Source organism: Nanorana parkeri, unplaced genomic scaffold, assembly GCF_000935625.1.
Source record: "Nanorana parkeri isolate BGI_ZX_2015 unplaced genomic scaffold, ASM93562v1 scaffold70, whole genome shotgun sequence".
Classification (NCBI taxonomy): Eukaryota; Metazoa; Chordata; class Amphibia; order Anura; family Dicroglossidae; genus Nanorana; species Nanorana parkeri.
The window spans coordinates 1,206,056-1,218,120 of NW_017306338.1; the positions used below are offsets into that span (position 1 = coordinate 1,206,056).

The 12,065-nt window shown below is 44.8% G+C and overlaps 2 protein-coding genes across 3 annotated transcripts in view; both read left to right on the forward strand.

Moving 5' to 3' along the window:
• TEKT2 (tektin 2) overlaps positions 1-1,994 on the forward strand; it is a 25,758-nt gene extending 23,764 nt beyond the window's left edge. The window contains exon 10 of the mRNA XM_018576560.1: positions 1,771-1,994. Within this exon, the coding sequence (XP_018432062.1) occupies positions 1,771-1,984 (214 nt within the window). The 3' untranslated portion in view covers positions 1,985-1,994. The remainder of the gene's footprint in view (positions 1-1,770) is intronic.
• ADPRHL2 (ADP-ribosylhydrolase like 2) overlaps positions 686-12,065 on the forward strand; it is a 21,316-nt gene continuing 9,936 nt past the window's right edge. The window contains exons 1-2 of one of the 2 annotated variants that reach the window (XM_018576561.1): positions 686-700; positions 6,284-6,446. In XM_018576561.1, coding sequence (XP_018432063.1) covers positions 6,293-6,446 — 154 coding nt within the window. In that variant the 5' untranslated portion in view covers positions 686-700; positions 6,284-6,292. Of the gene's footprint in view, positions 701-6,255; positions 6,447-12,065 lie in introns of those variants that run through there. The other variant, XM_018576562.1, reaches the window with a different exon arrangement.

Sequence of the window (12,065 nt, forward strand, 5' to 3'; positions counted from 1 at the left end):
TCTGCGTGATCCAGCCAGCCCGGATCGCCGCTATGCGATCCGGGCTGGCTGGATCAGGCAGACGCGCCCTCCAATCAGGCACTGTAGAGGCCCGCTCGCAGTGGCCTCGGAAGAGCGAGCGGTCGCCCGATGACAGAATGACAGAGCCGGGTGATCGTGTCAGAGAGAGGGAGCCAGGGGCTTCGTTTAGCGGGGGTCGTGACGGCGCCCCCCTCAGTCCTGTGCCCGGGGCAAGTGCCCCCCGGTTGTTACGCCACTGGAAGTTGGCGTCACTTGTTGCTAGGTAGCGTGGCTCCCTGACCAATCAGGAAGCCAGGACGGGAGACATGAGGTGCCGCCCGGCTTCCTGATTGGTTAGGAAGCTAGGCTGCTTACCAACAAGGGCAGCTGGTTTCCTTCCTAATAAGGATGCCGGCGGCAAGCTCCCTCAACACTTGTGGTCAGAGGTAGATCTCCCTCTGACCGGAAGTTCCGGTATGGGAGCATACGAATACTAGTATCGGGCATGTATATGGTACTGGGCAAAAGTTTTAGGCAGGTGAGAAAAAATGCTGTGAAGTAAGAATGCTTTTAGAAATAAAAGTATTAATAGTTTATTTTTATTAATGAACAAAATTTCAAGTAAATAAAGAGTAGAGACATCCAAATCAATATTTGGTGTAACCACCCTTTGCCTTCAAAACAGCATCAATTCTTCTAGGTAGACTTGCACACGGTTTTTGAAAGAACTCGGGAAGTAGGTTGTTCCAAACATCTTGGAGAACTAACCCCAGATCTGTGAATGTAGGCGGCCTCAAATCTTTCGGTCTCCTCGATGTAGGGCTCTGTGGGGGCCAAACCATCACTTCCCGGACTTCTTGTTCTTCTTTATGCTGAAGACAGTTCTTAATGACAATAGCTGTATGTTTGGGGTCGTTGTCCTGCTGCAGAATAAATTTGGGGCCAATCACACGCCTCTGACTCCATTGGCAAAAATGCAGCTCTAGACCAGCAAGGAACCTCCACCATGCTTCACTGTTGCTGCAGACACTCATTATCGTACCGCTCTCCAGCCCTTCAGCAAACACATTTTTAAAATATTTAAAATTTTGACTCATTAGTCCAGAGCACCTGCTGCCATTTTTCTGCACCCCAGTACCTGCACCCCAGTTTCTGCACCCCAGTATCATGTAAATAGCAAATATGACAAGTGAATGAGAGAGAATCAGTCAGCTGATCAAAGAGAGGGGAAATGAAAGAGTATGTAATATATGTTTGACAAAAAAAATACCTGTTAGTCCTGCAAGGAATCTTGTCAGCTGATAACTTCCTATGCTCACTATGCGTGCTGCATTCTTGATAGTCAGTCATAGTTTCATGTGCTACACAACACTCCTGCTTCACTACTCCTATTAATGCAAGTCTATCAGTCGGTCAACTAACTGAAACCATAGCACTCCCTATATGACTGATATCTGACCACAAAAGTTGTTGAGGAGATAAGTAGAGTCAATTGTATTAGCTAATCGACCCCATATTGGCTAATTTACATTTAATACAATTGCAAAAAAATTAGACCACTAGTAGGCAAAATGTAAAAGTCACATAATTAATTATTTTAGGTAAACAATGCAATACTAACTCAAATTAGGTGCTGGGTGACAACACACTAAACTTTATTTTTAAGAATGAGAATTAAATAAAACTGTGAATCTTAGTCCGATGTGAGATTAGAATGAATAAAATCTAGCATTAAACATGAGTGAAAGCCTTGTTCTTGTTTTCCTGCAGGGATGCACTGGATGCACTCTACAAACATCTTGCTCGCATTGAAGCAGATATCAAATGTAAAGAAAACTCCCTAAACCTGGACAACAAATCTGTTGATACCCGCCGGAAGCTCACCATGCCTATGGAGAAGTATGTTCCAACCATGGATTCCTTCAACAGAACCACCAATCGCCATCTTTCCCCCTTAAAGAGTCAACATCTGGAACTAGCTTGAGTTTACAGAGGGAATGGTCATTTTACTGATTTTTCTGTCATTTATACAATATAATAAATTACCTATACACGTTATAAATTCTATAGCATCATTTAAAACCACAAATTCACAGCACATTATTAATATTGTCTTAAGGGCTGGTTCACACCCGCATGATTTGCTGCTGGAACGCACTGGAGCGCATCCCAGCCGGCTTCCTGCCTTTATGGGAGGGACAGGGTGAGTTGAAGTCAATAGCTTTGAAGTCGATCTGAAAAAATAGTGCATTTTTTCAGATCACACTGGACCGGAATGCAGGTACTAATGTGCCACGCATTCTGGTGCGGCGATCGCACTGTGGGCAGGGGCATAGCTGCAGTGCCATTGACTTTAACGCCACGCCCCCTCCCGCAGGAAGCCAGCCAGGATGCGCTCCAGTGCGTTTCTGGAGCAAATCGTGCTGGAACGCACCGGAGCTAGTGTGAACTGGCCCTGAAAGTGTTACAAGCCTCATATATAGCAATTTAGCTGTGTGTTTAGAAATATTCATAAGGATTATGCTGACTGAATATTACCATTCAGTGGATTTTTTTTACCACATTTGTGTTTTTTTTTTAACATTGCTTACCCTGTCTGTTGCTGGGCTCACATTCTGTTATTTGTAATGACACTGCAAAACACAACAATACTCTTCCAAACTGACACCCACCCATAAAGGCATTTTTGTACATGCATAACTCCTCCCAAAAGGCAGCCCTCAGGGCTGAGGGTTATTGAGAAGAGTACAAGGGCTTGTTACAACAAGCTATGTACAGCACCCTGCTGACCCCTCCCACCATTGCAAAGAGAAGCGAGAAGAGACCTAGTGGTGACATCACTTGGTCTAAAATAAGGTATGCAAGGAAAATGGAAAGATTTTATTTACCCACTTGAAGACCGGGTGTTAAACTCTCTTCCTGACCAGGCCATTTTTCAGTTTACAGCACTGCGGTACTTTGGCTGACGATTATTAAATCATGCAATGCCTTACTGAAATGAATTTTACATCATTTTTATGGGACAGAAAGAACTTTCTTTTGGTGGCATTTAGTCGCCATTGGGGTTTATTTTTTTTTTTACTATGTTAAGAAACTAATACTGAACATTTTGAAAAAACAAACAAACTGTTTTCACTAAGTTATGTTATGAAAGATTACACAAATAATCGTTCTTCATAAATTTAGGCCAAAATGTATTCTGCTACATCAGAATCTAATGTTCAGTGATCTGAACAGCGGCACGTTCCTCTTCACAGCTGCCAGTGACAGCCAGCAGCACGAGATGCCATAGCCACCCAGACGGCCCGCACGGCATCAGGGATGTCCTGGCCGTGCCACGGGCCCCATAGCGGCCGCCTGGGTGTCTATGGCGATTGTTACGCCACTGCTTTAACTGCTATCACATAGGGGGGCTTACAAGCCCTGCATGTGATAGCATATTGGCAGGTCCTCTTTAAGGTGATACTGGGAATCCAAAAGACCTCTAGTATCACCTTTCCAGTTTAAATAAGCTATTGAAGTGCAGATTACACTTTAAAATCTTATTGCTGGGCTTCAGGAGCAATGACAGCTCAGGGACCAGAAGTGATGCAATACGCATTGCTCCCTGTCCCATAGAGCGGGGAGGAGATTGATGAACAGATGTTCGGCGCTCTCCTCCCTAGCTCCAATCCCGCAGGATGGGCAGCAGAGCCCGAGAAACACTGCGGGGGTGTCAGACGGGCACTTTACCGGCCCATAAAAGCTATCTGGCGGCAGCTAAGCCGCCAGAATCGCTTCTATTGTAAAGCAGGCAGCCAGCTTTACAAAGGTAAACAGAGTCCTGCCAGCTAAAGCCGCCAGGAGTCCATTTACAGGGCTGTGCTGCCAATAACGTACTATGTACGTCCATGGTCGCGATGGAATTTAATAGGAGGCATGATGAGTTTTTTGACAATTTAATTTTGTTTGCCACAAGCTTTAAGAAAATAAAGAAAGAAAATAAAAATGTATTTTTTCTACACAAAGTTGTCAGTTAATAAGATATACCTAACACACAGTATAGACATCCTTAGAATGACACCCCAAAACACATTTTGCTAGTCCTCCTGAGTATGGGGATAACACGAGACTTTTTTTTGCAGACTAGCCGCATAAAACCTAAGGAGCATCTTGAAACTTTCAAGGGGCATAAATTACGCATCTGATTCCCTGACTACTTATCACTTTTTTGGAGGCCCTGAATGCCAGCAGAAACACCCACAAAACTACTCCATTTTGGAAATGGAGGGACTAAATCAGAATCTGACTGTGAGGTTTTTCCATCGCTGTCATCTGTCATTTTAAACGCCTCTTCAATACTGTAGATTTTCTTTTTTTACATTGTTTAGTAGTGGTGGACTTTTATTGTACTTACAAAGCTGGTTCTTGCTGGCACTGCTACTTCTGCTGGCTGGTGATCAGGACACTGGTTGTGGATTCATCGGGACCTACTGACAACATACTGGTACAACTGCCACTCAGGATACTGGTTGTGGTTGTAAAAGTAACTGCTGACATCATGCTGGCACTGTTGGTAATCAGGATACCGGATGTGGCTGTAATGGTACCTGCTGGAAAGCATACAGGTACTGCTGGCAACAAGTATACTGGTTGGGGCTGTAATGGTACCTACTGACACTGTACTGGTACCGGCACTTATACTTGCACTGCAATATCATTAGATCTGCACCAGTTTTTGAGAACTGCACTGTCCAACTGACAATGTGATCATAGTTTCTTTCTCAAGCGCGTGCGAGCATGGAAAAAGCCATATGATTACGGCAACTTGCCTCTAACTGCGAGCCACTGAAATGGAAGGGAAGGCATACAAGTCTGCCTCTCAAAAAGTTCAGGTCTATCAGATAGGAAGCCCAATGGCCAACTGAAGGGGCTTGCAAGCCAGGCTTGTAATCGTATGCGATCGACTTTTCGTACGACAATCGTAACGTGTGAATAGAGTGCCCGACCGATAGTACTGTACAATTGTACGACTTGACGGTCAAGCATGTTTTAAAACTTTGGTTGATCGTACGATGTTCGCATGGTTGGTGGCGTTTCCGTCCGTCAAAAGTCGTACGATTAACACTGCGCATGCGCAAACAAAAATAATTGCGGTCAATAATGCAAGTCGTCCAGGTGGTTTTTTTTTTTAACTATCGCTGATTGAACCTTTCGATAATCGGGGCAGGATGGGGCCGTCGTACGAAAATCGTGCGACGGTTCGATCATCGGACGAAGAGTTTAGTCCCATAATCGTAAGGTGTATGGGCACCTTTAGATAGCAGCTCCCAGGAGAGAAACATTTTCTCCCGGAACGGTTTACTCTGCTCGATCTAGCAGAGTAAACCTTTCCCTGCTGTCTTTTTTTTAACTCTGATAACGGAGCCGCTGGCCGCCGTCAGAGTAAACAAAAGAAAGACGGCATAGAAATGAATAGCTAGATTTCTATTGGCTATTTCAATTTGCAATAGCGGACTAGCTATTTCACCCACCCTCTGCTGCTGTCAATCAGCAGAGGTGGACCTGAAGTTCTCCATCAGTTCCTCTCTTTCTCTGCTGATTGACAGCAGCAGTGGGCGGTGCAATAGGCAGTTTGCTATTGCAAATAGCCAATTGAAATCTAGCTATTAATTTCTATGCCGTCTTTTTTAAAATTATTATTCTGTCGGCAGCAGCTGTCCGAATACTAAAAAAAACAAAACAACAACAGATAGCACAGGAAGCATTAGTTTACCGAAGATTCGATTCATGAATCGGTTCTTTTGAATGAACTGATCCAAATGAACCGATTCATTTGAAAGATCCGAACTTCCCATCTCTAATTGTGGGTATCTAAATAAACAATTCTCACCTAGGCAAGAAGGAAGGCATTGGGATAGCGTTCCCCGTAAAACACGCTCGTTGTATAAGGTGAGCTGACAAAAAGCGGGTAACAAGTGAGGAGGATCCGCTTTAATTTCCTTACAGCCCTCACACATACGTCACAACTCACTTCACCACCGGGAAACCCGCCTACCGCTCACCTGGAACTTTATAGTCTATCATAAGCCCGCCCTTCTGCTTTGTGATTCGTCAGAAAGGCTCCTGCTCATTGGTGTAGCCATCCCCAGTGGATTCGTCTCCTCCAATTAGCGCCTGCTGTCACGAGCACACGCCTGCGTACTGAAGTATTCAAGAGCTGTGATTGGCTGCGTGTGAACTGAGGGTTGGGGGCTAGTGGTTATTGAACTGTCACGGGTTGTAGCTGTGTGTATTCGTTTAGGGGGTCACCATGCTGTCTGTTCCTGTCTGCCGCTTCCGGGGGGCTCTGCTAGGTGCGCTAATGGGGGACTGTATAGGAGCCGTATTCGAGGGGCTGGACGCCGTGTCTACTACCTTTGTAAAGCGGGTGCTGGAGGGGCTGGAAAAAGATGACAAGCAGGGAGGTAAGAGATCTCCGGTGTCCTCTCCATCAGTGAATATAGCCGGAGGTAAGGGGGTCCTGTGGTGACCCCTTCAGTGTTATAAATAAGTGATGTTCTATCCCATGCCAGGTGTAAGAGCGCAGCCCTGGTTATCATGAGATCTGTATCATTTCCTGTATCTCAGTCTAATATGTACTACTTTCATTTTGCCTACAGGATTGGAGGAACTGGCACACCACTGCTTAGGTCAGTGCCACAAGCCAGGGTGCAGATTATTTCTACATTGGAGGGGTGAGGGGGATTTCTCAAATCTGGAGCCGTTGTCCTTAGTATCCAATCACCTTCTAGCTTTAGTGTGTTGCATTCCAATGTGAAACATTCACAGCTGTGTGTTTATACACATGGGCAAAACCTTGCAATGCAAGAAAAGGTACATATGCTATTTTCTGGGCTGTTGCAGCGCATTCTGATTGTGGTTGTAGTGGCGAACGCGCGTCCATTAAAATTCACTGAATTGCACACGTTTGGGTGTGACTGGAGCCTTAGCTTTGAAAATGAAGGATAGAATCAGATTGGTTGCCATGGACAGCTGCTCCACTTTTGATTGATTCCCCCATGGTTGTTAGCGCCTGGTTGGTGCTGATGATCTAGCTGCACACTGACCACATCTGTCATTCCAACCATTGATATTAAAGGCGAACTATGGGGTCAGGGCTTTTCCCCATAGTTCTCCTAAGGGTAACGGGAGAACACAAACTAGCGTCCTCCCGTCACCCAAAGCTCAGTATACCGCGAGCTACAGCTCGCAGTATACTGAGACGCCGGAAAGGATCCCGACTTTACTGTCTGGATCCACCCAGCTGCGTGACTGACAGCTGGCTTTGCCTATCTAGAGGCGGAGCCAGCTGTACCCGCCCCCTCCCCGTCCGTTCTGCCAGTCAGTGCTGGAGGATCGGGGGGGGTCCCTGCAGGGAGCCGTGAGTGACAGTCACGGCTTTCTGCAAGGATAGATCGAGAAGTAAGCGAGCGCCGGTATGTGTTCTCTTACTTCCCGATCTACTGAGCTGACCTGTGACCGTTTCATTGTCGCAGGTCGGCTCAGATTATGAGGCTGAGTGAAGATCTTAATTCTTCTTTTAAGGTCACCATACAATCTGACCATATAATATGAGCACCTACCTGATCCATTGAATCAACCTTTGTCCAATCAGAAAGCATCTTGCACTACATAATTGTTGGTAGATCTTAAGGAAATTGTACAACCCCAATTCCCAAAAAGTTGGGATGCTGTAAAATCTACATGGAAATAGACTACAATGATTTACAAATCTTCTAAACCTGTATTTTATTCACAATACAACTGATTAGGTTAATTGGCAACAGGTCAGTAACATGATTGGGTATAAAAAGAGCATCTTGGAGAGTCAGAGTGTCTCAGAAGTAAAGATGGGCAGAGGTTAACCAGTCTAAAAATTGTCAAACAATTTCAGAATAATGTTCCCCAACATAAAATCTGGGTTTATGAGATCTGCAAACCATTGCATTCTGTTTTATGTAGATTTTACACAGCGTCCCAACTTTTTTTGGAATCCAGGTTGTCTAATCAGATTGTAACGTGTGATTGTGCAATGTTTGGGGCGCATGTAAAAGGGTGTTGTCCTTTGCTGGTCTTGTATTCACACGCATCACTGGTGAAATGTATGTGGTCAAATGGAGAATGCGGTTCACCTTCCTTGCCTACAATGTAAACCTATGGGAATAAAACCACCCAGAGACATACAAAGCAGGTCAGTCTCGGAACGGTCATCATTGTAACACCATTCGAGTAATTGGGATTAATTGCTGACCTGAGCTTAACGTGCACTTCAAGCCATCTGCTCAAATCCCTGAAGCAGAACTCCAGGCAAATCAAATCTTAACCCTTGCAGTGGGGCTACCCCCGCACTGCAAGGCTTAAGTGCGCATTTTAACTAGGGCAGGGGTAGCCAAACTTCGGCCCCCCCAGCTGTTGTGGCACTACAAATGCCATGAGGCATTGCACGATTCTCACAGCCACAGACATGACTCCCAGAGAGAGATGCATCATGGGATTTGTAGTTTCACCACAGCTGGGAGGCCGGAGTTTGGCTACCCCTGGTCTAGTGAGCTATTACACAGTTATACTCGTCTGAACCGTAATGCTGGCTCCTGCAGCCTGTCTCCTCCTCCGCTCCAGCGTCCTCCCGTTCTATACACTGTATAGCATGAAATGAGTCACCTTAGACCACTCTTATGGAGGGGAAGCAAGTCTAATAGCAAACTAGGATCATGGTTTGGGTGAGTGTAACTTTGTTATTTTAGCTTCTAGGCATATCGGGCACTTAACCCTTGCAGTGCAGGGGCTAGCCTCACTGCAAGGATTAAGGTTTTATTTACCTGCAGTATTCCTTTAGGGCTTGTTCACACCAATTGCGGTGCGTTCCAGAGCGGTAGCTGCTGGAAAGCACCACAATCGCTCACAAAACTTCCCCCTGCGTTCTGGGGCAGGAGGGGGCGTGGCGGTGCATTGAAGTCAATTGTCACTTTAAGACCTCATTCACAAACCTGCAATTATATGCCGTCATAGAACATTTCTAAATGTATAGACTGCTTTTTAATAATATGCATTTTGGTGCATTCAGTTTAGCTGCTTATAGAGAAAATACATTCCTGTGTGTCCAGAGACGGATGACGTGCTCTAAATACCTAAAGGCAAGTGCATTGAAACTAGGATTATACCAATACCAGTGTGTGTGTGTGTGTGTGTGTGTGTGTGTGTGTGTGTGTGTGTGTGACACAATACAGACTAATGATTTTAGGACAGTGTGGGAGTGCCAAGGCCCAGTCCCAGCTGCGACTTCTGTGCCACTGGTAGTTCTGCCACTACTGACTCCAAGCTGTAGAGGGACTACAAATCACAGCAATACATTATACAGCAATGCAGAATAATATGAAGCTACATACTGTGTATTGCTCACCAGGGCTGTGCGGCTTCTCAGGAGTCTGTGCCGCGTGCGTGTCTCCATGGCTGTGCACAACCTATCATCTGGCCTGTGTGGCATCTCGTGGGTATGGGATGATGTGGGCAGCAGAAGGAGGAGGAGGAAGTGGCCTGACCAGTGCTGCACGCAGCGCCATGTAGGTCCTCACAAGACTGCTGTGAGGTCCCCAGCAAGTGCGGGACCTTACAGCAGCCATCTGTGTTTTGAAAGCGTCGGTATCTGCGCTTAGTATTGGGGCATTTTCATTAAGAGTATGAGTATTTGTGAAAATGCCCAGGGGAGCATAATGTTCTTTATAATTCCCAGATAGTTTATTCTGTGTTTTTAATTCTGTGTTTTAATTGATCTAAATACAGAAGGTAAGTGTGACTATAGTCGAACACCTTGGGATGTATTTATAAAAAAGGTTAACTGCTGTTTGTTTGGGAAGATCTGACTTTTACTTTCACACCGTATTATGGCCACTAGATGGTGCCGTGGTGGACAGGAAACTCCTATGCTCCTCATCTCCATCTAGTGGCCATAGCGTGGTGCAAATATGAAAGTCCGATTTTTCCCAAACTGAACAGCTCTGGTAACCTTTTTATAAATAGTGCCATGGGCAACCTAATCAGTTTGCTCAGCTGGTATGTAAGCCGCTAGAGGCTTTCACTACACCGTTGACCATTCTAAAGGGAATTGTACCATCCGATTTGTAATGTCTTGTGTGGCCAGATTTCGTGTGACTGCTTTTCTATAATATAGTTGGATGTGGGTAACATGAAGTTATACATATTTGAATGTTTGGTCGAATCTGCTAAAGGTTCAGTCAATTGCTGTATTTGAAGTGTGAGTACTTTGAAGTGTACGCATGCCATGGAAAGGAGACAAAAGGATAATTTCACAAAGCTTACACACCAGGAGCACATAAACGTCCTATGCTCCACTCTCTACCTAGTGCAGTTTAAGGGTGCCCACACACCTTACGATAATCGGACGATAATCGCGGGTAATCCCGCGATCATCGTAAGGTGTGTGGAAGACGTGCAACCTCTACTACTGTAAGGTCGCACGACTTTTCACTTGCGAACATGTTTGAAAACCCGCCGAGAATCGTACGTAAGATAAAAGCCGGACGGGCCGGTGTGCGCAAGCGCACACTGCCCATTCGGCATTGCGGTCATCGGAAGCCTGCCCCTCGGGGGGGCGCGGCTTGCGATCATCGCAAGCACGATCTGCCTGTCCAAGATAGGCAGATCGTACATTTTTTTTTTTTTAAGTACCTTACAACCATTGCAAGGTGTGTGCCCTGCATAAGACTCCTTCACAGAGCTGTTCACTGTTTTTGGACAGTTTTTATAAATACATCCCTGAGTTTACACCTTCTGGCACTATGCAATACTTAACATACAAACGCATAAGTAAACCTCATCATTAATTTTATGTTAGCATGATGTTAGATTACAATTGAAAACAATGGTTATTTAAGAATGGAAATTTAGCATAATTCCAGTGACTCACTCTTTCATAGTAATTCATAAGCTATGGATTTCACCACAATGAGGTAGAATCAAAACGTAAAGGCAATTTATAAATGATGCAGTAACTGGAACAGAGAGAAGCTTGCGCAGTGCAGCATATTTAAATAACCTGTTTGCTAGTTCAGCCATCAGTATTGCGCTCGGTCTTCAGTCGAGTAACAGTCACGTGGACAGAAGCATGGGGGCTCTGTTGTAAGATTGCACCATGGACATGAAGGCGGCCTAGTCTGGTGCATTATCAAGCGCATGGGCAAACAGTGAACAGTGCAAATTACTGGGAAATGCGGCAAAATAAACTAGAGCTGCAGCTAACGATTATTTTCAAAATCGATTAGTTAGCCGATTATTAAGTTCGATTAATCGGATAAACAATAAAATAAAGTTTAAAAAATGATTAAGCCTGCAATTCGCAGCAAAAAAAGAGGCCTTCTGTCCAAAACAGTCCTGCTGCTCCATGACAATGCACATCCTCATACAGATGTAGAGACAGTGCAACAGTTTGGGTTTGGACATGATCCGCATCCTCCTTACAGCCCGTATCTGGTGCAGAGCGATTATTAAATGTTTGGTCCGCTGAAAGGGGCGATCTGCGGTCGCAGGTTCACTCCTTCGTGAAAGCTGCTTCTCTGCAGGAATACAGAAGCTTGTTGAATGATACAACAAGTACATCCTCTTGTAAGGGGGCTAATGTGGAAAAGTGATATGTTCAGTTACTTCCATTAAAGCCATTAACTTTATTTTGCCTTTTACTTTTTAAAATCTTCCTTGTACATTGACGCATTGTTAGTAATGACCCACTTTTTATAAATAAAGACAGATGTCTTATTACAGTGATTTGCATTCAGAGAGTCTACACCTAACGGAAGAGTTTGAACATCACGATTTAGTTGAATAAATGGGCATCTGTGTCTAACATATCTGTCAGTACTACAAAGCAGTTACTCTGTGAATCGATCATGCTGGTAGGTTTAAACTGAACCCTTTGCAACTCCTGCATTATCTACAATATCAAAGCTTCTAAGTTGTATTCTGAAGCCATTGGCTGTAACCATGATGTGGTCTAAAATAATCATTTTCATTTTTTTTTATCACCCCCCCCC